The sequence below is a fragment of the Cladophialophora psammophila genome (assembly GCF_000585535.1).
Source record: "Cladophialophora psammophila CBS 110553 chromosome Unknown aczJe-supercont1.9, whole genome shotgun sequence".
NCBI classification, from domain to species: Eukaryota; Fungi; Ascomycota; class Eurotiomycetes; order Chaetothyriales; family Herpotrichiellaceae; genus Cladophialophora; species Cladophialophora psammophila.
Window position 1 is genome coordinate 189623 of NW_006912930.1, and position 23495 is coordinate 213117.

At 51.8% G+C, this 23495-nt stretch overlaps 4 protein-coding genes across 4 annotated transcripts; 2 read left to right on the forward strand and 2 right to left on the reverse strand.

The window, feature by feature from the left end:
- Positions 1–1786: 1786 nt before the first annotated feature.
- On the reverse strand, positions 1787–3273 carry A1O5_06284 (oxidoreductase; the record flags this gene model as incomplete). Its single annotated transcript, XM_007746878.1, has 2 exons — positions 1787–2940; positions 3165–3273. 2 exons carry the CDS (start codon positions 3271–3273, stop codon positions 1787–1789), a joined length of 1263 nt encoding a protein of 420 aa, XP_007745068.1.
- Positions 3274–7145: 3872 nt separating this feature from the next.
- On the forward strand, positions 7146–8501 carry A1O5_06285 (uncharacterized protein; the record flags this gene model as incomplete). The annotated part of the gene is made up of 2 exons (XM_007746879.1): positions 7146–7625; positions 7752–8501. 2 exons carry the CDS (start codon positions 7146–7148, stop codon positions 8499–8501), a joined length of 1230 nt encoding a protein of 409 aa, XP_007745069.1.
- A 1863-nt stretch (positions 8502–10364) lies between these two features.
- A1O5_06286 (Ca2+-transporting ATPase) lies at positions 10365–14107 on the forward strand (the record flags this gene model as incomplete). Its single annotated transcript, XM_007746880.1, has 2 exons — positions 10365–11192; positions 11252–14107. 2 exons carry the CDS (start codon positions 10365–10367, stop codon positions 14105–14107), a joined length of 3684 nt encoding a protein of 1227 aa, XP_007745070.1.
- A 2503-nt stretch (positions 14108–16610) lies between these two features.
- Positions 16611–19019, reverse strand: A1O5_06287 (uncharacterized protein; the record flags this gene model as incomplete). The annotated part of the gene is made up of 2 exons (XM_007746881.1): positions 16611–18203; positions 18270–19019. The coding sequence occupies 2 exons, from the start codon at positions 19017–19019 to the stop codon at positions 16611–16613; spliced, it is 2343 nt and encodes a 780-aa protein (XP_007745071.1).
- Between the last annotated feature and the right edge of the window lie 4476 nt (positions 19020–23495).

The following is a 23495-nucleotide window of genomic DNA, read 5'->3' on the forward strand; positions in this document are numbered from 1 at the left end:
TGATGCAGTGGTGAAAGGACTTTCTCTACGGGATAACTTGGCAGCCGCCAATGCAATCTCACCTCTAAGGATGCCGTGAAACGCCTTCCCGCGAGATTTAGCTGCCGTAGGGAAATATGACATGATATCTAGTCTGCTCAACAGGGCTCATCATAGAGGTTACGGATTCAACCTACACTACGTTTCAATTCACCTGAAAATGAAAATGACCAAAGGCATTCCGCCAACAGTGAGTTGTCCAGGTCCACAGTGGTTGAATTATGACATTGAAACGCATCGGAAATCCTCGACTATCAACTCAACCATCGGCGGCCTACAGGACTGCTCGCGGCCAAAGCTCGCAGGTGGATCTGCCACCGGATGTACTACGACCAGCTATTCAGGGCTCGGAAAGACGGGCCTGATGTCAGCCTCGTACAACATGTGCGTGGGAGATATCAAACTGATCCTATACAGGCACAATATCACCTGGCACAGAATCAATCGATCTTCACAGAATATGGCGAATGGCGCTCTCCGAAATGGCCAGAATCCCAAGTAACTAGTCACGCACCATTCTACCAAATTAACTATGAAAGGTATGTGATCCCTGTCCTATCATCACTCAAACTGACCTGCCGACCACTGACTCCTTGACTGGTAATCTCTCTCTGGCGGTCGTTCTTACTCCGTTCTGCCCTGGCCCACCCCTTTTCAGCGATTGATCTGGACACGTTCACGAAGCACGGCGAGCCGTGCATGCCACAGTACTCCGGGCCAAAAGCCAAATATACCAAGTTCATGCCAAAGAATCTCTGCAGTTACCGGAGAAGGAGCCCGCTCGCAAAGACTTGCCTATTTCACACAAACTGAGCGGCGGGATTGGCATGACTGGCATGATTTGGACGTTCCGCGGACCCTAACTCCGGGAATTCGCACAGGTCAGACATGCCATCCATGGGCAACCGGTGAATACAAGAATTTAGGATCTCGAAGCATTGGATACTTCCATGCATTTTTTTTTTTTAAATGCAAACGGATTATGCCCGACTCCCGGCATAGAATCAGTGCACTAACCAAAAAAGGATGGGCAATTAGTCCTATGGTTTAGCATTATCCTTCCCTCGTTAAATTGCTCGTCAACTAACGGATTGATATCAACATTAGGCTTCGTGAAGCTCCATTTCAGAAAAAGCTACCTAGCCTCCGGTGAGGTGGGCATAGCCAGGCCCGGAGAACAGTTACTACAGTCCGGCTGGCTGAGGCGCGCTTTGGTACAAAGACTGGAACGATGACTCGAGAAGTCTTGCTTGCTGAGATCACACTGAGCGATCTCATAGCCAGAAAGGTACTCGGCGAAATCGACTGTCACACCAGTTTGCCTTGTCGTTGTGGGCTGGGTAGAAAGAGTGTGGACGTCCTCACCTATTACGCCGAAGGAGGGGTGTCTTGTCCCGAATACCCGGTTGTGCAAGAGGGCGACCACACAGTTCCTTTAAGAAGCAGTGAGAGAGCGCCTGCTTTACCGACGATCTAGACGATGCGGCAGTTTTGAGAGCCGGACCTCGGAATCGGCCTTGCCCATGACTGATTCAAGCAACAGCCACAGGTCCGCATTAGGTGCCCAACCCCAATATACGTATTAATTGGCACCAACTTTTTTTGGTCCCTTTTCCGAGACACGAAAGACTCACCCACGTTGAAACTGCCTCACTGCCTCATAATGCATTTTTGAAGAATTTCCAAACCCGCTCACCCTCCTAAATTCCATGCCTCTACAACAGCAGCAGTCAAAATCGTCCCCTACTCACCTCAGTTCCACCGTATCACCTTCGCCCACGACAATCTCAACCGATCGGCCACGCTCGTCGAGACTCCTGCGTCCAGCCTCCAAGATGGCGGTCGTGAGGATGGTGTTCCTGAGCGTGGGCAAGCCTCTCTTGTCCAGCTGGTCGAGGGTGACTCTGCCCTCGTTCACGGCCGTGACAGCGTCGATGAACTTTTCGAAACTCACGTACCCGTACCCGCTCTGGCCGTTGAAGTTGCCTTCCTCGTCTGGCGCGTACCGCATGTAAAAAGGGTTGTACCACTTCAGGGAACTGCCGGATCGATCGTTCTCGTCGACCACATCGTAGCCGCGCTTCGCCTGGTTGACATTGATCTCGCCCTTGGAGGCGATGTAGTGGAAGTGCTGTTGCGAGTGGACCCCGGCGTTCATGGGCGCCGTCCAGCTTGCCGTGTAGATCCCCGTAGCGCGTTTGTCATCACTTTGACGTGCCCAGTCGACAAGTAACGTGATGGTATCCTCCGTCCCCTTCGCGCAACCTACACTTTCGGAGATGCCGAGACTCGCACTGGCGCGCACATTCAAAGGCCGCCACCCAGCGTCGCGGACCATCCACTCGCAAATATCCACGTGATGGGAGTTGAGGTAGTATGAGATGTCGGACTCCTTGCCGGCCCAGGCCTTGAAGGTCTCGAGCTGCGACTTGGGCTGCGACATGTAGCTGTAGAAGTAGTTGAAGTCGCCCAGATTCTTGGACTTGAACTTGGCATCCGCGTACGCCGGGTCGAAACGCTTGTGATGCTCGACGTAGACGAAGACCTTGTTCTCCTCCGCCAGCGCGAGGAGATCGAGGTGATGCGACAAGAGCTTGGTCGCCGGTTTGGTCAGCAGGACGTGATGGCCACGTTCGACCGCGTACTTTGCGATGTCGTAGTGTGTCGAGTCCGGAGTGAAGATGGTGACGGCCGATCCCCTGGGCAGGGCGTCGATGGCTGTCTTGAAGGCTTCCGGGTCGGACTGGTCGTCGCGTGGAAACGACTTGAAAGACACGTCGAGGCCGTTGTACGCTTCGGAAATGTTCTTCTGGAGATGCTCTCGTATTGCTGGGAACTTCCTGCCTGAGACGCCCACCATGGACAGATCTGAGACTTTGCCGCGACGGCGCAGGTCGAACACTAAATTTCGTATTCCGTGTATGAAATCAGTGATCCTTCCGCTGGATCGATATTGGCTTGTTTCTTCTCGTTCATTCTTTTCTCACCAATGGCTTTGCGGCGAGCAGAGAGTTCACTCTGTCTTGCCCATTCCCCTTCCCTGGCTCGGGTATCGGAACACGCCATCTTCAAAAAAAAAAAAAAAAAAAAAAAAACCAGAGATAGAAAGAGAGCCATAAACTTACGCGTCAATCCAACAACACCCACTTTCTTATCCGACGTGGAAGCTGCCCCTGAGACGAACCCCGTGGTATACTCGCCCGTGCCGACCATTAAGACCGCGGGCGGCGCCATCTTTTGATAGCTACAGCTGCTCCGTGAGAGACACTGAGACGGCTGGAATGTAACGGCCTGCGACACCCAACTCGGTGCGTACTTGCTCCAAAGGATCCTGTTACTTGCGGCGAAAAGGTGAAGATGAATTCTCTCGAACTCCTCGACGGGGGTTTCTTTAAAAATGACGATGATAATGATAACAAGATGGCGCCGATGAATCCAGGAAATCACCAGATAAATCGAACTCTCCTTGCGAAACACCTACTACTATGATGGAGATCTCAAGGGGAAAGAAAGCCGCGAGCTTTGGGCGACGACTCCAATTGCGTGACAGTATGTAACGTTGTCGACGGTTAATTTCATTCCTCGCAATTCATCCATTCATTCATCCGCCCAATTCACGAGGGGGGGAATGAGCACCAACCAAATGCCGTACTCATTGAATCGCCGTCAATTGCCGTTCCGGACGCGGGCGAGATGGGGAACAGCGTTTGGTTTACCGAGTATTCACGTTTAGGCCCAAACACCGCAAAACGGCAATTGAACTCTCGGAATTTGCGCCGACGTCGAGAACGTCCATCCTTTCAAAATTTCCCCATACCGGATCCTTACCCCAAAGGCCCTTTGAAGAATCGTTGAAAATTTAGGATAGGAGGTAAAAGGTGAGAAAATCTCTTGGACTTGAATGATGGACTTGAAGAGAACAATTGAAACTTCGTCTTCTGGATAGACTCTGGAAATGTGCATGTGGTCGTTCGAACTGTTGGCTCTTTCTTGCGATGAGAGTGGTCTGTCCAGCCTCTTTCCAGCTTACTAACTACGTACTCCGTTCCCCATGGCATCTTGAATGTTGTCGGGATCAAGCGGAATTGGAGTTTGCTTGCTAGCTCTGTCCTGGTTTCGCGCCCTTTCAATCTGAGATTCACCAACAGGGGGTCGGTGGCCGAGATTCAAGGCGACAAGGAGTGGTGGCATGACAAAGACCCAGGTAGCTATAAAGAGTCGTCTGTGAACAATGCAGACCGATGAATTGCACGGGCAGCGTTCCAAGCATGACCCCAGGAAGCCGTGATGTCGTCCGACCAGCCTTACTGCAACGGAATTCGAACCATGAAAGTTGAACTCCCCGAACACAGGCGTTCTTAGGCACCTGTTCCATGCGGGCGGCGGCTGCAGTCAAGAGTGGAAGCATATGCATCTTATTCGGTAATCATTCTTCGACTATTGATACCTTCTTAAATGGCCGGAATCCTCTCTAGATGATTGGTGCCGAATTTATTCGTCCAAGTAGTATCTGCAACCCGTGGAATGGAGTATGAGATAAAGTATTGCAAGATAGACCGCATCACTTCGTCCAGCTGAGTTGAGGTTGTGCTGAACAGGTCTACGCGATTCCCAAGTTGAAAGTTGGCTTGCGGGACCTCTGCAGGTATCGAGCTAAGGCTCCAAGGCTCTGGCATGACACTTTTGTTAACACTCTGTCTTAGTGAGGTTGCTTCTCCACTAGTGTGATGTGGTATCTGGATCAAGATACTGTCAGAATCGGTCCCGACCACGATCGGCCGTCTATTGGGAGAATCGTTCAGCGGTTCTTGTCGTGGCTTGTTCAAAAGTTTCTGTCTCCTCTTCTCCATGGTCTCCCGATAGCAGAGAATCGGATTTTTCCTCACTGTTTGAGAGGCTTGCGTCCACCGCCGACTTGTTCGCGAACAAGAATTTGCTCGACTGTTCACTTTCATTCATTTCGTCCTTCTCAGTAATAATATGGCTTTCCAGTAAAATATTATTTGCTTATAGGGCTGTCGGGCTGTCGACGCCAGTTGGTGCCAAGCTACCCGAGCTTCTTCGTAACAAATCTGCACAGGGGCCTTTAGAGTCGTCTCGGGAGGACTTCTGACGGTATATCACCTGGTTCGCCGCTCCGCATCATTACGCCAGGAGTAGGGAAGAGGCGAGTACCACCGCCTTAAGACATCAAATGCTGCAGGCTCCTTTGCTCACTGGCAACATTCACTGGCGCGTATGCCACCTCCAAGCCCAGAAGTTTTCGCATGCTTACCAAACATGCGGTCTGGCACCTCCTCGATACCTCGCTGATATCTTGAACTGGTAAGTTCCGCAAATGACGTCGTCCCGATCTTCGGTGATGCTCAGAGTTGAGAGACATTGTGCTGCAGCAGATATTCCTTCAGGCCAATCTGAGCATTGCCGACATTGCTTTCCGCAAGGTTGCAGCACGGAGACTGAGTTCTTGAACTATTGTAGGTCTGGACCTTAGGGCGTGAATTTTGGTGGAAGCTCAAAAATTCCAGAGGTGGATGGAGTCGATCCGAGACTGTGGCGCATTAGTATGTTCGGGGCCTCTTCCAAGGCTGGTGGGCTCAAATCGGCTGCTGGCTAGATTCCTAGTTCTCCGTTTGGTTTCAATGCAGCTTCTTCATAGGCAATGACCACCGTCCTTCCGGTCGCACTTTTGACGCCACGGCTAGCCACGGGCGAATTGCACGGCTCATTTCCGTTCCGCACTTCCTCTCTCATGCATGGGCCACGGATTCTTGGCAGGCCCCGATTGAGCTACACAAGATTTCATATTGCCGTATTCGTTCTAGAGCGTTCATGAGCGTTCTGCTCCAACCGCCCCGGCTTACCTCATGCGCACGAGCATCACAAACTTGGGCGCTTTTCAATCCCTTCCCTGAGTCAGACTCGCGGGAGAGACGAACTCTAATACAAACAGGTACTCTTGCAGGTAAGCCATAATCATACAGACTGCGGGGTATCGCATTTGGCCGGTAGGTATTCGGCTCGGCGTCAATTCGAAATAAATCGGAGCGGATCTTGCTTGATAATGACGTTCATTTCAGGAATGTGGATTAGCTGAATCTGGTCTGCCACTGAGGAACTTGCCTGAGTACTCCTCCTCATCGAGTTGACACAGTCTACCCCGGAGAATGCTGGTTCCCTTCCTTCAGCCTTGCATCGACCTTCGGTCGTATAAGCTGTAAACAAGCAAACGGATCAGTATTGCCACGCTTCGCTTGATATGCTGTCGGCCAACAGAAACTTTGGTTTCATTTCCTCATCTCGGCGTCACCAGTAAAAAAAAAAAAAACCGTCGGTTATTTTGTGATTAGGCGAATGCTCGAGTCGCCCGTAAGACGCATAATTGGCCCATGGCTTATAGTCGTTCTTCCAGTAAATTAGGAAGGTGGTGCCTCTATAGGTGAGGAGTAGGAGATCGAAGCGTTTGCTTGAGCCAATGTTGAAACCGAATTCAAAGTACCACGCTGACCAGTGCTCTCGAAAAGTGGTGGCAGGTGGGCCTTTCGATTTCGGCGTCGATTTGCCGCTAGGTCAGGGTTGTTCCTGTTGCAACACCTGACTCCGGAAGATATGCTTATGGGGGGGAAAATGCTATACTGTTCACTCACTCTCTGAAAGTCCAAAGATATTTTCCTTTTTGATTTTTGATGTTGATTTAGGACTTGCCAAATATAATAGAAAAGACTCTTCTCATGATAAGGCAATCAAACACAAGAATGCCGATCGGTAGACCCCGCATACCTGGCACCGACGCAGAGAGAGCAGAGGTACGGAGAGCCAAAGTCCGTGCGTAAGTGTTTCGCACAGCGTTTCTGATTCTATGAGCAAACACCGACACTGACGAGGCAATTTGGTCAAGCAACGTTCAGGCGTTTAGGAAGCGCCAGAAAGAAAAGAAGCTCGCAGAGCAAGCGGTCCAGAGGCAGGTCAACGAAGAGGGTCTGATTCAACCACACAAGACGCTTCTGCAAAAGCAGCCGACGGTTCCTCTCCTCCCTCATAATTGTTCGCAAGCCTGTGAAACATCTGTGTTTCCTCCGGAAGATCCCGAATTCTGGCTACAAGCCATGCCTTCAGAAGTGGTTGCAAGGCTCGCGGGAACAACTTACCACGATGCGTTCGTCGAGGTTCTCAAACATAGATTTGTGGCACCGCAAAGGGTCTGCGAGCGCACAATGGATGGGGCGGAACAAGGATTGTCAATGTGCTATCCGACCTGGATTACGGCAGCAACCCTCGAAATCGGCAGGTCAGAAACCGAAGTCTTGATGGAAGCTCTGCTGGCTGCCTCTCTTGCCAAAGTTGGAAGAGACCAAAATGAACCGGAGATGACAATCCATGGTGCATATATGCAGACCCGTGCGTTGCAAAGACTGCGGTCCTTGTTGACAGGGTATCAAGAGGGTGACAGGAGTATTTCTCCGACAATGCTGTCTTTGACAGCACTGACCTGCGCCATGTCAGAGCTGATTACCAACAAGTCCTGGGATAATTTCAATAGTCACCTGTCCGGGGTAGGAGCCTTGATATCCCATGGTGGCGTCGAAGTAAGTTTCATCTCCTAATTTTGTCTCGATGTCTTTAGGATACACATCCAAGTCCTCAAAATCTGGCGTTGTATCTTCCGCACACATATAAACAGCGACGCTGACATCTGGCTGCCAAACTGATAGGGTTTGAATCAACAGTTGTCTCAAGAGCACTTTTATAGGTACCGGGCAATCCAAACACCTTTCTTGTTCATGAATCGACAGAAAGCGTTCCTCTGCGACCCGGAATGGACCGATTTCCCTTGGAAAAAAGATTTGGAGCTTGCTCGACACCCCTTGCATTCGATGCTTGACATTGCCCTCAAGGCTTTACCGGAGATTGCCAAGCAGGAAATACCAAAAAGTTGGACAGTTTCTTGCCTCAGAGAGAGGCTCGAAAAGGCCTGCGCAATCGTGGCGGAACTGAATGAGTGGGAGCGTCAGCTGCGATCCCAGCATCGTGGCGCCTTATACACCGAGGTCCCCGCGACATGGGAAGGTATTTACAAGCGCCGCCTGGAGTTCCCCAGCATTTCGATTGCCATCACATTCGCGATGTATACGGCCGCAAGGATACACGTCGCAACTCTTGTGGCCGATGTCTCAGATGAGATCATCTGGCGCGTGCCAACAGCTGACATACATAGCAGCTCAGCTGTGCGGGAGGCATTGCAGTGGGCAAGGCTTGCATGCCAGAGCCTCGAGTACTTCCGCACCGACCGGTCCAAGGCTGCGGGACGGATTGTAACGCTGTGGCCACTTGAGACCGCCTGGGAACTCTTTGTAAGGGTGGAGGCGGAAGGTTCTGTGGATGTCTCGCAAGAGATTGCGTGGTGTCGGTCTGCAGCTGAACAGCAGGCAAATCTCGGTATCCCTCCATTTAAATGGAGGTAAGACAGTGGGACGACTGGGTGCTCTAGTCTGTGAGTCGTGTCTCTCGAAAAGAGTTGGGGCAAGCTGGAATAGTTTAACAAGAAGGCCGATTGGCGTGGCGGCGCAAAACAATCTTCACCGGCAAGGACATCCCTTAGCAATTTCCAGAGCTAGTCCCGTATCCTTTGCCTTCTCTTGACCAAAACCGCTGAAGATGCGAGCAAAACCAGAAGTTCATTCGAGGGAAGCTAGGGTTCGGTGCGGAGATGCAATGTTCCAGAGCCATCGAGAAGTACTCCGTACTAGGCACGGGAAGCAAAGATCTGCAGCGAGAAAAGGGGATTCCGGAGAAGCTTCCCATAAGTGAAGATGCTCCGATGCCTTGAATGTCAAAACCGGGTCAACCGACCTGATCGTTCTGCTCAGCCACGGAGGTGGCCAGAGACTGCGAAGCTATTCACGTGATTCAGGTGACCAAATCCCTGTGGCTGGTGTGTGGCTGGTGACATGTGACCAAGTGGCTGGGACAACCATCACAACAAAGGCCACCACCTGCCGAGCTGCTTTGCTTGTTGCCTGCAGTCCCCAGCCATTTGAAAATTCAATTCTAGACACGATACCTAGTCCTATCGCCACGAACCGCTCTCTTCATCAGCCAGTGGTGCCGGTATTGGCGGCCAGCTGCGCGACACAACCTTGACAAGTTCCTCCTCGCCGATCTCCGCTTGATTCCCACTGACGAGTGTGCATCCTCCAATACCCGTGGCGATGAATGACGGAGTCCAAGAAGCTCAAGACCAGAGCCAAGAAGCTGCTGAGGAGCAGGTGGGTGATTGGCGCTTCTTGTCGTCAGAGAAAAAAACGTCAGGCAGGACTTGGTACAGTCTTGGAACTTCGAGCGATCCCTCACCCTCGTGAGTGGCAGAGCTCGAACAACAGTTTAACAGACAGGCAGGCAGGCAGACAAATATATCAGCAAAAGCTGGGGAAACAGAATTCTAGATATATACGTATACGAGGTAGTCCGTGCTGAGCCGGAAGACCAGTCGTTTTGTTGCTGCTCTCTACGATTGGGGAATAGTACCAGTGCAGGGACTGAACTAAAAGGCTGATGGCGCATGCGCGTGTCTGACGCCTTTTGCGCCTTTTCAGGGGCCCCGAGCTCATCCTCCAGATGTGATGAGAACGAGGAACTCAACCAGACATCATGGATGACACTACCCACAGCCCAGACTGTTGTTGAATCTATCGGGATCCGCTACTTGGGCGCCTCTTCAAACACCAATCGTAGGCGTCACACATTCTCAAGTGGCCCAAATCACGACGCTTGTTGTCTCTGCCCAGAATGTGCCTATCTGCACAGCCTCATTCTGGGCAACATCAAGACGCTCCATCCACCACAATCTGGCTCAGTGCTGCAAGTGCCGAGAAACTGCAAACCATGCAGAACCATGGCATTCTCTTCAAGGCAGAGTTTTCATCTTTTCCCATTTGTAATTGGCGATGTCGCCATGTTACAAACCCGTTGGCGCCTCAAAACGCCGTCAAACACCTGATAAGCCACGTTCTGCCCTTTGATACAAAGCTGTGTGCGTATGCGCGTGCGACTTTGTTGCCTATCTGCCGCTGATTCCACGCCAGCCAACACTAGGTCTGAGCGGTACAGCTCAGCCATAATCGTTCGCAATGACGGGGCCCAATTCCTCTTCCCCTTCAGCACCAAAGATCACAGTCGACACATCGGTAAGAGATCTCATAAATACGTGCGAATGTGTCGTGTCTTAGATTTTCTGACCGTTCTGGCCTCAGAATCTAGCAGAGCAGCCTCGGGCAGAGTCATCCCCTGCATCGGTACTAACACCAGGTCACAAAAGGGGACCTAGCATGTCCACACCGCCTCAAACCGCCAGAGACGACAGCTCGTATTTGTCCCCGACTAGTCCCGATCGCAGAGCGCAATATGATGGATCGACTCTCAATTCTAGATCAGGCTCTGTCGTATCGGGAGATACTGCGACGCGATTCCGGTCGAATTCAGGCATATCAGCGACATCCAATGCCACCCTTTACTCAAAATCTAGCCTCGAGTTTGAGCCTCCGGAAGAAGCCTTGCGAGCGGGTAAGGGAGATGAGAAGGATTTCGATGTCTCAGACAATCCGTTTGCCTTTTCACCCGGTCAACTGAATAAACTCCTCAACCCGAAATCCTTATCCGCCTACAAAGCACTGGGAGGTCTGAGAGGTCTTGAAAGGGGTCTGCGGACCAGCATCACAGCTGGGTTGTCGGTGGACGAAACTCGCCTCGAGGGACAAGTATCGTACGAAGAAGCGATCGCTGCTGGATCCGACAAAGAAGGGTATTCAGATGTCCACTTAAGCAGGTCACGCTCAGGTGGAAGTGTGAGCCTGTGCGAAGTCAAGGGCCAATTTGAAGATCGGCTGCGCGTCTTCCGAGACAATCGACTCCCCGAGCGGAAGCCGGATAGTATCTTTGTGCTCATTTGGCGAGCATACAACGATAAGATCCTTATTCTACTGACCATCGCCGCTGTTATCTCTTTGGCCCTGGGAATTTACGAGACTGTTGATGGAGGATCTGGGGTCGACTGGGTCGAAGGTGTTGCAATTTGTGTTGCAATTATTATTGTAGTAACTGTTGGTGCTGCCAATGACTGGCAGAAGGAACGGCAATTCGTCAAGCTGAACAAACGGGTACGCTCAAATCTCCATCCAACTTCGTCAGGACAATTTGTTCTAACATACAGAAACAGAAAGACGATCGAGAAGTCAAGATTATTCGATCAGGCAAATCCATTCAAATATCGGTGCACGACATCACAGTTGGAGATGTCCTTCACCTCGAGCCTGGCGACGCCGTTCCAGCAGATGGCATCTTCATAGCCGGACATGGCGTCAAATGTGATGAATCATCTGCAACTGGGGAGTCGGATCAGATGAAGAAAACCCCAGGTGAGGAAGTATGGCAACGCATTCAGGATGGAACCGCAACCAACAAACTTGATCCTTTCATAATCAGTGGATCCAAGGTTCTCGAGGGCGTTGGTACCTATCTCGTCACCAGCGTCGGCGTAAACAGCTCATACGGCAAAATCTTAATGAGCCTCCAGACCGACAATGAGCCGACTCCTTTGCAGGTGAAACTGGGCAAATTGGCAAATTGGATAGGAGGACTCGGGTCTGCCGCCGCAGGACTTCTTTTCATCATCCTCTTGATCAAGTTTCTTGCTCACCTCACCGGGGATACTCGACCTGGGGCCGAAAAGGCTCAGGAATTCTTGGACATCCTGATTGTCGCAATTACCGTTATCGTTGTTGCCGTTCCGGAAGGACTTCCCTTGGCAGTTACGTTGGCTTTAGCATTCGCCACTACTAGGATGCTAAAGGAGAACAATCTCGTGCGAGTTCTGCGCGCTTGTGAGACCATGGGCAACGCCACAACCATCTGTTCCGACAAGACCGGTACTCTGACTCAAAACAAGATGACTGTGGTTGCAGGTACAATCGGAACCAAGGAAAAGTTCGCCTCATCACAATCAGCGGAGAGGCCTGATGCAGCCTCATTCACGACGATTTTCAGCAGCCTGAGTGACGAGGTCAAGGAGCTTCTCAGGCTCTCTATCACCCTCAATAGTACCGCCTTCGAAGGTGAAGAGAAAGGCGTGCCCACCTTCATTGGCTCCAAGACCGAAGTTGCTTTGCTTACGCTTGCAAAGGAGAATCTTGGCCTTGACAACCTGGCTGCCGAACGATCGAGCTACAAGGTCAAGCAACTCATCCCTTTCGACTCGGCTCGCAAATGTATGGGCATAGTCATCAAGTACAACGGCGTCTACCGGCTTCTCGTCAAGGGGGCTGCAGAGATCATGCTTGCCAAATCCACTAAAACCGTCTCGAATTTACACGAGAAACAGTGCGCAGTCATGGATTTCACTACCGAGGAAAGGGAAACGGTGTCCACGATCATCGAAGAGTACGCAGGACACTCACTCCGTACAATTGGTATGCTTTACAAGGACTTCTCGCAATGGCCACCTGCTGGTGCGAAGACGGTTGAAGAAGATCCAAAGATGGCAGACTTTGACGATATTTTTCATGAAATGACTTGGGTCGGCGTCGTCGGCATCCATGACCCTCTTAGAGAGGGCGTGGTCGAAGCCGTGGCGCAGTGTCAACAGTCGGGCGTCGTCGTCCGCATGGTCACTGGCGACAATGTCACTACTGCACGTGCAATTGCTAGTGATTGCGGCATCCTCCGCGAGGACGAAGATGGAATTGTCATGGAAGGCCCCAAGTTCCGTCAGCTCTCCAATGAGGATATGGACAGGATCCTGCCAAATCTTCGTGTTTTGGCTCGTTCTTCACCTGAAGACAAGCGCATCCTTGTCGGTCGTCTCAAGCATCTGGGCGAGACAGTCGCGGTTACTGGTGATGGTACCAACGACGGTCCTGCCCTGAAGATGGCGGACGTAGGGTTCAGTATGGGCATCGCAGGCACGGAAGTCGCAAAAGAGGCCTCATCCATCATTCTGCTCGATGACAACTTCTCCTCAACCATCACCGCCTTGATGTGGGGTCGAGCCGTCAACGACGCGGTGAAGAAGTTCTTACAGTTCCAAATCACCGTCAACATCACAGCCGTGATACTTACGTTTGTGTCTGCCGTCTCCAACGATTCGAACCACTCCGTTCTCACTGCCGTTCAGCTCCTCTGGGTCAACCTCATCATGGACACGCTTGCTGCTCTGGCGCTCGCGACCGACCCGCCGACAAAGAAGATACTGGATCGCCCACCACAGCCGAAATCTGAGGCTCTCATTACTATCAACATGTGGAAAATGATTGTTGGACAAGCCATCTATCAGCTGATCGTCACCTTCGTCCTTTACTTTGCTGGCATGTCAATCTTGAGCTACGAACCAAACCAGCGAAAGGAACTTGATACCATCGTCTTCAACACGTTTGTCTGGATGCAAATTTTCAATGAGTTGAACAACCGTCGCTTGGACAATAAGTTCAACATCTTTGAGAATGTCCATCGCAATTACTGGTTTATCGGCATCAACTGCATCATGATCGGAGGACAGATCATGATTATCTTCATTGGCGGTGCTGCCTTTAGCATTACTGCCCTCGATGGTGCTCAGTGGGCAATTTCTCTGCTGGCTGCTCTGCCTTGCTTGCTCTGGGGCGTTCTGGTCCGATGCTTCCCCGATGTTTGGTTTGCAGTCGTCTTCAACGGGACAGTTGATGGCATAGCTTTCGTCCTCCGTCCCATCTGGAAGATTCTTCACATCATCTTTCATCCTCTGGCCCAGGTCTTTCGTGCCATTGCACGATTCACCAGGCGTGGTGTACGGAAAGTGTCTCACCGGGATACTTCTGAGCAGGAAGATAGGCAAACGTCGGTCGACGAAGAGCGTCCGTCCATCGTGGCCACAGAGAAGCGGCCAGCGGCTATCCACGCCATGAGCGATTCTACATTGACACCAACATCAGTGACAGTCGTCGGTGACGTCAACATGGTTTCAAAGTCCGCCACGAACAGTGACGCACTGGAAATGAGAGATATTCCTGTGCCTTCTGTGTCGATAACAGGACCCAGCTGAGCGGTCCGCCCTCCAACAGAGCTTACATTCTTCACCTATACATATCCCATACACCGGGACTTCCTTTGTTGTCTGTATATATTCCGGATGGATTTTGACGTCGGCGTTCTAGTTGAGAAAACATACATGTGAGCAAATGACAAACTGGTCTGTGATGCGATGACGGCAAGAGCACGCATGATTCAAGGCTCTTGCAACAATTTCACGACATTGGAGTTTTGGGTGGGCCGTCTGGATTTCCGTCCGACATTGGACAGTCACGGGGACGCACGTTCTGGGTAGGAGTTATTTCTTGAAGTTCTCTATTTGAGTTGGGTTTGGATTTTTGGGCTCTTGAGGAGGATCGATCGTCTTTCGGGAGGGGGCAAAAGTCTCATTTCATCCCATGCGAGAGATGCAGATGCCGTTGTCGCTAACTGAGATACCCATCTCTCACTCGATGAGGTGAGAGCGAAGTCATAAGTACATAGATATGTACCAAAAACAAATTCAAAAAGACTCTGGATCCGATCCAACTTTTGCCCTGGACACCGGCCCTGTCCTGGGTAAACACTCCGCAATAGGGGGTTGACAAGGCCACCAGGCTGAATCCCCGGCCCCCTAGGACCCTCTTCTTCTGGCCATATCATTAAAAATGACATTGATCATAGGTTAAGTCGAGATACTTGCAAGCACCGGCACATGTTATTGTCGGTGATTATTCGTCGATCCCCAGATCTCGTAATCGTCTAATAAAGGAAAAAGGTACTTTAAATAAATGCATAAATCCTCGGCGGGCTGCGTCGAAATTTCTCTGCCAAATTTGGGCAGTCGATGTCGCCCTCTCTTGGAGGCCCACCTCTGGCTTCTTTGGTTTCGAAGCACAGACGAAGGCGCCAGTGTTACCCACAGAAAGATTCTACCAAGACTTGGCCAAAGGAAGCCTCCGGTGCATTGGATCCCAGTCATTCCATCCCACGCTCGTGCCGGCTATTTTGCACAGCATGTGGATTGAAAGTCTCGAGTACGACCAGTCTGTCATTGCAGGTGATACCCGAGCCGTACAGAGCCGGACTGGATTTTTGAGATCTACAACCTTCAACAGCAAGAGATAGCTCAGGATACGAAGAGAGGCTCTTCTGACATGAGACTGACCATGTGCTTTGTCCCAGCAACAGCCATCGCTGTAAGTTTGTTATTCGTTCATTCTGGTTGGGACCTCCTGAGCCGGGATTCAGAAAGAGGTGGCGCATTCTGTCACGGAATACATACCTCAAGAGTGCTCAATAACGTCAACGCGGCCGCCGCGGCGTCGAATACAGTTGACAGTAAAGGAGGAATGACAGAGGATCCCTATCCCTAAAAGGTAAACAACATACTCATTGAGAACGAAGGGCATCTCCGATCTAGTCGTGGATTACTCTACTCTTGTTAGACGGTGCCACCGACTGTTGGATCCCTTCTTTCCTGCGCGCTCAATTAGATATTGCAAAAAGCTTATATCCTTCCTTTGGCTTGCGCCGCGACTCTCAGACCAGTATCTCTCCGTTCGTCAGCGTCGGAGCCAACAATCGACTCTCGGTTGTTCCACAATTTTGAATTTTCTGGGCCATAGCCATTCTAGTCACGCTGCTTGTTCTGGTGGTCTCAAACTGCGGCCGATGCATTCATTTCGCCCCCGCCCCCCTCCCACCCATAAAAACGGCCCCCCCCCCTCCCCCCCTCTTCTGGGTGTTTCGCAGCCTTGCTACTGTTTTCACGAAACGAACTTTCTTCTCCGCCATACTTATACCCATGCACCTTCCTGGGGACGCAGCATGCGCCATGAGCGTGTACTACCAAATACGAGGGACGTGGGACGGAAACGGAGGGCGGCGGATAACCTTAATCCATATTCCACAGACAAGGCTGACTTTCGGAAATCTCCCTCACGCGGCGTGGTGTGGGTTCGCTATGTAGTTGGCCCCCAACAACGACGGACGACGGTTTGCTTTGAGCGCCGTTCAATTCAGTTCACTGGGTCGAGTTAACTATCACAGGTAGGCTTTACACCGCTGAATCGCCCGTTTCCAGCGTTTCACATGGCAAACTCGATGGGTCAAGTCTTTTCATGTCTGTTATTTGTGTTTCATCAGCCAGATTCAAGACTACCAACTAGGAAGAACAACGTGAGTTTTCCAATTCCTGCGCGCTCATCTTTCATCCCTCGACATGCCCATCCATCCGTTTCAAATCAATACCCTCCAAAACTAATAATCCAACCACTTTTTTCAAACACAGCGCACCATGATTGGGTCGACGATGCGATCAGTTAAACATATGAATGTATATGTATATCCCCCACTGCTGGCGCTCTTGCGCGTCAAAGAGTTCTCCCTTTCATGTCCGCAAAAACGCCAGTCCCGCTCATTCCATGATGACATAGTAAAAAAAAACTCCCTTGGGTAGATGGCATAGATACAAAGATAATCAAGGGGTGCTTGATAATTAGAAATTATGTTGTCGGGCGCATGGTTCTGTCGTTTCATTGCGTGTAGCCTGGAGGCTTACCGGGACCTCCAGGACCACCTGGTCCCTTGCCCATAGGACCGCCCGGACCGCCTGGTCCTCCAGGTCCCTTTCCACCGGGACCCCCTGGACCTCCAGGACCTCCGGGGCCACCAGGACCTTTTCCTCCTGGTCCGCCAGGGCCTCCGGGGCCACCCTTGCCTGGAGGAGGACCTTTCATGGCAAGACTACTTCTCTTCCTCAATTTTTCGCCAAAGAGCCACAAGATGATTGGGACGGGAATGCCAATGCCAAAGGCGGCAAGGGCCAACACTGTGTTACCCCAACCAAAATGTAGGGCATTGTACATTGCTGGTGCAAACAGCGGGAAGCCAAACCCGGCTAGAGATCGCAGAATCGTGACAGCAGCCACGGCCGAGGCAGCAAACCTGGCGTAGGTGTCGACCAGGTAGGTAGTGACGCACTGGAACGCGGCAATGGTTCCAATACCAAAGATGAATGAGCCAATGTTGGGCACAATCCAGTGAGTTCTAGCTTGTGCGGACCATCCGTAGACCAAAAGACCAATTGGCACGAAGAAGGAAAACGGAATGACAACCGGCATTCGATATTCCGGCTTGCCTTGCCCTCGAGGATCCCTTGCCTTTAGTTTGCGGTAGATCTTGTCACCAGACTTGCCACAGAGAGGAGCGCCGATGAAGAAGCCCAAGCCCAAAGAGATGTAGTTGAGACCGGCAATACCCACGCTTTCGCCGTACACTTTCATGTAGAGTTCCGGGAATGTCGAAAGAGCAAGGTAGAGAATACCGTATGAGAAGGCCATATACAAAGCCAACACTTGCACGATAGGCTGGCTAAACAACATTCCAAATGATCGAGCCATTGTCTTGACGATCTTCTTCCAGACTGGCTGGTCAACCTCGCCCTCGCCATCGGCGTGCCAGCGTTTATCGCCAGTCTGTTTGCGGATCATCTTGGCCTTCTTGTGCAAGATATAGGGAGTGTAGGTTTCGCTTAGTTTCCAGAAGCCGGCAACGAGGATGAACGAGTTGACAATCGACGTGGCATAAAACATCCACCTCCAGTCGGACTTTTCGGCAACCCAGGCGCCCACGATGGGACCAACGGCAGGACCGAGCAGGGGCCCCATGGCGTAGATACCCATGGCCTTGCCACGTTCTTCTGGTTTGAACAAGTCACCCAGAACACCGCCACCAATCGCAAGGGGGGCTGAACCGCCGAGACCGGACAAGAATCGAAAAGCCATCAGCTGTTGCTTGGTTTGAGCGAAGCCACAGGCAGTGTTGAATGCCAGGAACACTACGTTGGAGGATTGAAGGATGATGACACGACCGTACAGCTCAGAGAGGGGACCAAGAATCATAGGACCAACCGCATAAGCCAAGACAAAGATGGACAGCACGATCTGCGACTCAATCGTGTTGTGGATGCCGAATTCTTTGGTAATTTGCCCAAGAGCAGGGGCGACCATGGACGATGCTAGGGGTGAGAGGAATGTGAATGACGCGGTAAGCATGGTAATTGCCCACTTCTTGTTCGAGGGCCAGTTTTTGGGGTTGAGTTGATCATCGGGCCCATTGAATTTGACCTGGAGGATAATGGACATTAGCAGCCAAATCTATCATGTGGAGAAAGACTTGGTGGAAATACTTACCAGGAAGGGGTCGTCGTTTGGAGGACCACCCGGACCACCAGGACCACCAGGGCCACCCAGTCCAGGACCACCGCCCGGCTTCTTCTCCTTTGGCAAGAAAGGCGTAGGAGTGGCGGGACCATTTTGTGCCTCCAGATCAAACTTGGCTGGGTCTTTCCTGTCCATCATGCCATGGCCATGATCTTCATCACACGTGCACCAGGACTCGTGCGAGTGTTTACTTTGTGCCCGGTCCATTGGAGGAGTCATCTGCTGAGAAAGTGGTCTCTTTTCATCTCGGGGGTATGAGTTGTGCAGCGTGTTCATGGCCAATGTCTCTTCAGATTGCGTCGGGTATCGGGGAACCGATTGGTCATAGAGTGAATCGTTGTTGTTCAGATAGCCTTCTGCCAGCAGTCTCTGGTTGGCAACAAAGTCTTGGTCACGGTTGAGGTAGTGGTCGTCGCTCACGATCCTCGAGTCTCTCGTGCGGAAGGAGGGAGCATAGGAAGCTAGGGAATCTCTGGGAGCGGATCGCATGGATCCTTGATCGTCATAGCGGCCAACATGATAGTCTGGGCCATCGTCATAAAGGACAGCGAAGGTAATCTCACTGCTGGCGCGGTCGGAGCCAGGTGAGGGTTCGGCAGGTAGTGAACGGTGTCTGTAAGGCTCGGTCGAGTTTAAACGTCGTAGCGAAGGAAATCGTGAGTTCAACGCGGGTTGCGATAGGGGTCGTAGGAGCTGGTTGTTTGTGCCATCTTCCTCCATGTCGTCGGGCACTAGCGTCGTGGTGGGATTCTTGCTGTCGTCAGAGGTCGGGAAGAAGGCTACGGTATGGCGAGGAGGCTGTTGTTGCTGTTGGGAGTGCTGGCCTTGAGCAGAATTGGGACGCGATTGGGAGTCGTAGCCACTGGCGACTTCCCAGCTGTCCCACGAATTTGGAGCCGCCAGTGTGAAGAGATGTATGTGATGGAAGAACGGATGAACGAGCGTGGTTTGTCCAGGGATTATTACAACAAAAACAAACAAATTCGAAACGGGTGGACAGAGCGTCGAGGACAGGGAAGGGAGGAGGCAGGAGTAAAGTGAGCGAGCTGAGCGAGTGTAAAAGCGAGTGGTGAAGTAGTAGTTAGGAGGTCGGCAAGAAGGGGAGGGAGCCCACGGACAAGAATAAGATCCGCGCAGTGGACGGGCGAGATGACGAGGATGGGAAGGGAATAAGGGATCTAGGGAATTTTGGGCGGGAGGAAGAGGTGGTGGAGGGGGGGTTGGTGGGTGAGGAGGGAAGAATAACGAGCGTGAGCTGGATGGGATGTTGCGAAACTGCAAAGGAGAGACAAGAAAAGCGGGCTTGCAGTGCAGCGCGGCATGGTAAGTACTGGGTACTGTAAAGCTGCTACGGGCCTGTGGGCTGTGGACGGCGGGCTGTGGGCGAGCTAGGGGCACTAGGTGCGAGAGAAGGGCCCTTTCTAGGCTGGTGCTATGCCGCAGCGGGCCTTGGATGACCTGGGTTCCTGGTATCATTGTGCCCTAGTACTGTTTAGGAATAGCGGCCAGTGAGGCCTGGATGGAGACGGCATGAGGAGTTGGGAGTTGGGAATTGGGAACCCATCACCACTGCGGTGGCAGAAACGACTGAGAACTCGACTCGCCATGCTCTTCAGGCCCCAATCCCAAACCCCAACCCACAGTGAAAGGAGGCTTTGTCGCTCCAATAATACCATCTCGCTGCCTTTCCACTGTCAGTCGGTGCTCGGGTCATGGGCCTTGCGACGGAGTGAGCTTTGCTACCGGAGTAACACCTGCTACGATGAAGAACCTCCGATGGGATAGATACTGTACGAGTAAGACGCCAAAGCCCTTTCGCTGACCGGACAAAGGATGTGGCTGTTTGGCTGTTGATCTGGCTGAGAACGGGGAACAAGAAGTAGGAATAATACCGAGTATTACGGACGGAGACAACGAAAAGAGATTGCAAGATTAGAAGCCTATCAGGACCGCGATAGGCTTCGCGTAGCCGCAGCTCTCTGGGATCCGGGGATGTGGCAGGCTGCAAGTGACGATGGTTTCCATTACTCTGAATAATGGTCCATCACCACAGACGAGGCCGAAACATCTGGTGCGTGTTACAAACGGCACGGCAGAGCCAAACGTAAGTATTCCCAGGGCATAGTATGGGCGTCATGGATGAGTGCATCCTCGCACAAATTGTAGCATGCTAACCTGCAGTACTTCACTCTACTAACAAGTAGTGACGCTCTTCTACGTTAGTCTGTTTTACAGTACTCGTATGTATACCTAGGTAGGTATGTACACGAATACGAAGGGCTGCAACCATCGTCGGTCCTTCATTCCGTTATACTTGCACGTACCCCGTACATATGATAAAAGGAGGAGCCGCCCAGACGTGACAAAGCGACCTGAAATCTCACTGCGTGCCGAAGTACATACTCGGTATCTGATGATTAAGTGTCGCGCCCAGCTCAATTAAATCCAAGCCTGTGGAAAGGACCTGAAAGGGGAGCTGTGGGCAGCTCCCTCGGGCGTCGAGGCTCAAGCGACAGCCTTGGTGGAGATTGTTAGGGCATCTTGGGTGCTCAACTGGTGGACACAGCGCCCAGGACACCGCTCGGGCACCGCTCAGGCGTCCCGATTTGCAGCCGGTCGGCCCCCAGGACGAGCCGTAGGTGGCCAGTGGCAACCGCCGTTGCTAAAATTGAGTCCGTAGCGCATCGTGCTAGTGGATCCCAAGGCCTGCGCCGCAATCTTGATCCGTGCTCTCCTGGCATCCTGGCAAAAATAGCCAATCGCCCTGCATCTGCCCCTGTTTTGGCCTGTGACTGCTCCTCTTGCTTCCCCTCTCGGTACCCTCCCTCCACGGACTTTGTCGTCCGACACACCGAACTAGCGGCGCCTCGTTGTGCCTTGCGCTGCCTCGCTGCCCGCCGACTTGCCTGTTCCTGGTCTGGTGGTGGACTGTCCAGCCAATCCCATGGCCCCTTAATCTGTTGCCCGAACAGACCGAACTTGGTTGTTTTGTCGTCAAACAATGTCGAGAAGACGTCATATATTTCAAAAGACCATTTCAGATCGTACCGTTATGATCATCTCGTCGTGGTCGTCATGGTGTTATAGCCCATTCAAGTCGTTCTTGTCTGCTCGTCGTACTTTACCGAGTACTACCAGATGTAGAGTCGGGTGCTTGGAGAAGTGCCGTATACAATACTTACCTTGTGCAATCCCCTTTGTCGATATTCCTGGGCAATAACGTGCTTGTCTGGCTTCAGCAGGATCCAGACTCGCCACTAATCTCTTTCTCTTTCGCTTGTAATCTCTCAGCAGCACCTTGGCGCTCCTGCCATGCACCACACACCCACTGTCGCGCTTCTTTGGGCTTAAGTAGAGACCCTGTTGTGGCCGCGTTGGAGGAGCTTTTTACTCCATTCTTGATTGAAAACGCTCGTTGCCAAAGCTTCGAGAACGATTGCACCAACACAACGGTCCCCCCTTCCCAGAACCATACGTAAGACCCATTCTCGCTTTGGCTCGTTCCTGTCTAGGTAATGGTATAATTGGTGTCGAATCCTGCGCACTAGATTGCCGCCAAGTAACAAAGCGGACTCAAAGGTCCAAGCCGGCTACTGTAACGTGCCATCTGGGAGTCCACTCGCCCTATCCTCGCTTCTCTCCCACGACTTTATCGCCCGTTATCAGTCTATCAGAGCCCTTGGTTTGCACAGCAGATGGACCTCGACGGTTGGAAAATCCCCTTCTCCCCGCTTATCACAAGAAGCCACCAGGGACTCATAAGTTTGGTCAGTCCAATGCTAAGATTCGTCAGCACTCTAGGTATGTGTGACTTCGCCCAAAAAAAGCTTTCGCATGCTAGCGTTATTTCTTCATTGGGTTGATTTGTGCGGTCGACGGCCGCTTGTTCGTGAATCATGTCGCTTTTTAGACCACTACTGGGTATTTGATGAGTGTCTCTGACCTCAGGCCCATAGCGTGTTCATGGCTGATTGCTGATTGATAGCTCGTAGATGGTCGAACTTCGGCCATATCCGATTTTGAATGCACCATCACATCGCCCCAAACTTGCCTCGAGTTTGTGAATGACAGCAAAAAGTGGCGTGGTCTTGCAGCGTGCGCTGGGCATGGGACCCACGACCCTTCTGGTGGCTTTCGGGGGTTGACGCTGCCTGGCGAAAAAAACGTGGGAACCTCTTTGCCGGCCCCCGGGCGGAGAAATCTGCCTCAGTGGATGTTGAAGGCTGGAACAGGACTGTGCGGCTAACAATGAAGATCCCTTCAGATTTCCCTTATAATAGCAGCTCCCCGCAATGCTAGGCGAGCAATACTGCTCAGTCCTCACGGACAATTACTCGTAATAACTGCCGGGACCGATCAACTTGATACAGACATGTAACGACCTGGCGAGCGAATGGTGTCAGCACCACCGTGCCGGGCGGGAACTTCCACCATAACGGCGTCTTGAAGCCATCAACCGATGACGAAGACAAGGTATCCCCGTTTGCTTCGTGAAGGTACGGCCGCTTAAAAGCGTAGGCGGCAGAATCCGGCGAGTCCGATGCCTATAAAAAGACTCCGACCAGACTCAAAAAGGATGCGGAGCATATCGGGAATACACCCGATGTTACTCAAACGACTTCTGAATGATGCAGACATTCAGTTAATGCTTTGTACACCAAGTCTAGGGGCCGCCCCCGGAGTCTCGTGAGCCGCATCAATCGCTGATACAGTGGGGTGCAAAAAGTTTGAATACACCTAATATGGAGTTTTGTTAGCTAGGTGTACTGGTATTCAAACTTGTTGCACCCCCACTGTATTACAGGCTGGCCTGATAGGTGACCACTGTTGTTGATGCCTAAGGCTGCTGGAGCCCCCAGTTGGGGTGTGCCAGCTCAGCAAGCTAGAATATGCAGATAAGCCCGGGCAAGCAGCTGGTGATTCGTAGGGCTGTATGGAGCAAACCTTTCAGGAATCTTCAGCTTGCTGTTTCATTTGTCATTGCGCGCAAGGGAGGCAGATCGCGTATGCTTGAATCTGTAAGTCATATGCGTCCAGCCTCTCACTTTTGAGCTTGGCATTCCGAGGCCTAGCAATGCATGTCCGTTGACATACGAGCATTCACATGACCACCGTTGGCTTCCACCTTCCCCATATGATGAGGAGTCGAGACCGAGGCCTAGCAAACAAGTTTGTGCTGGACTCTCTTGACTGTCG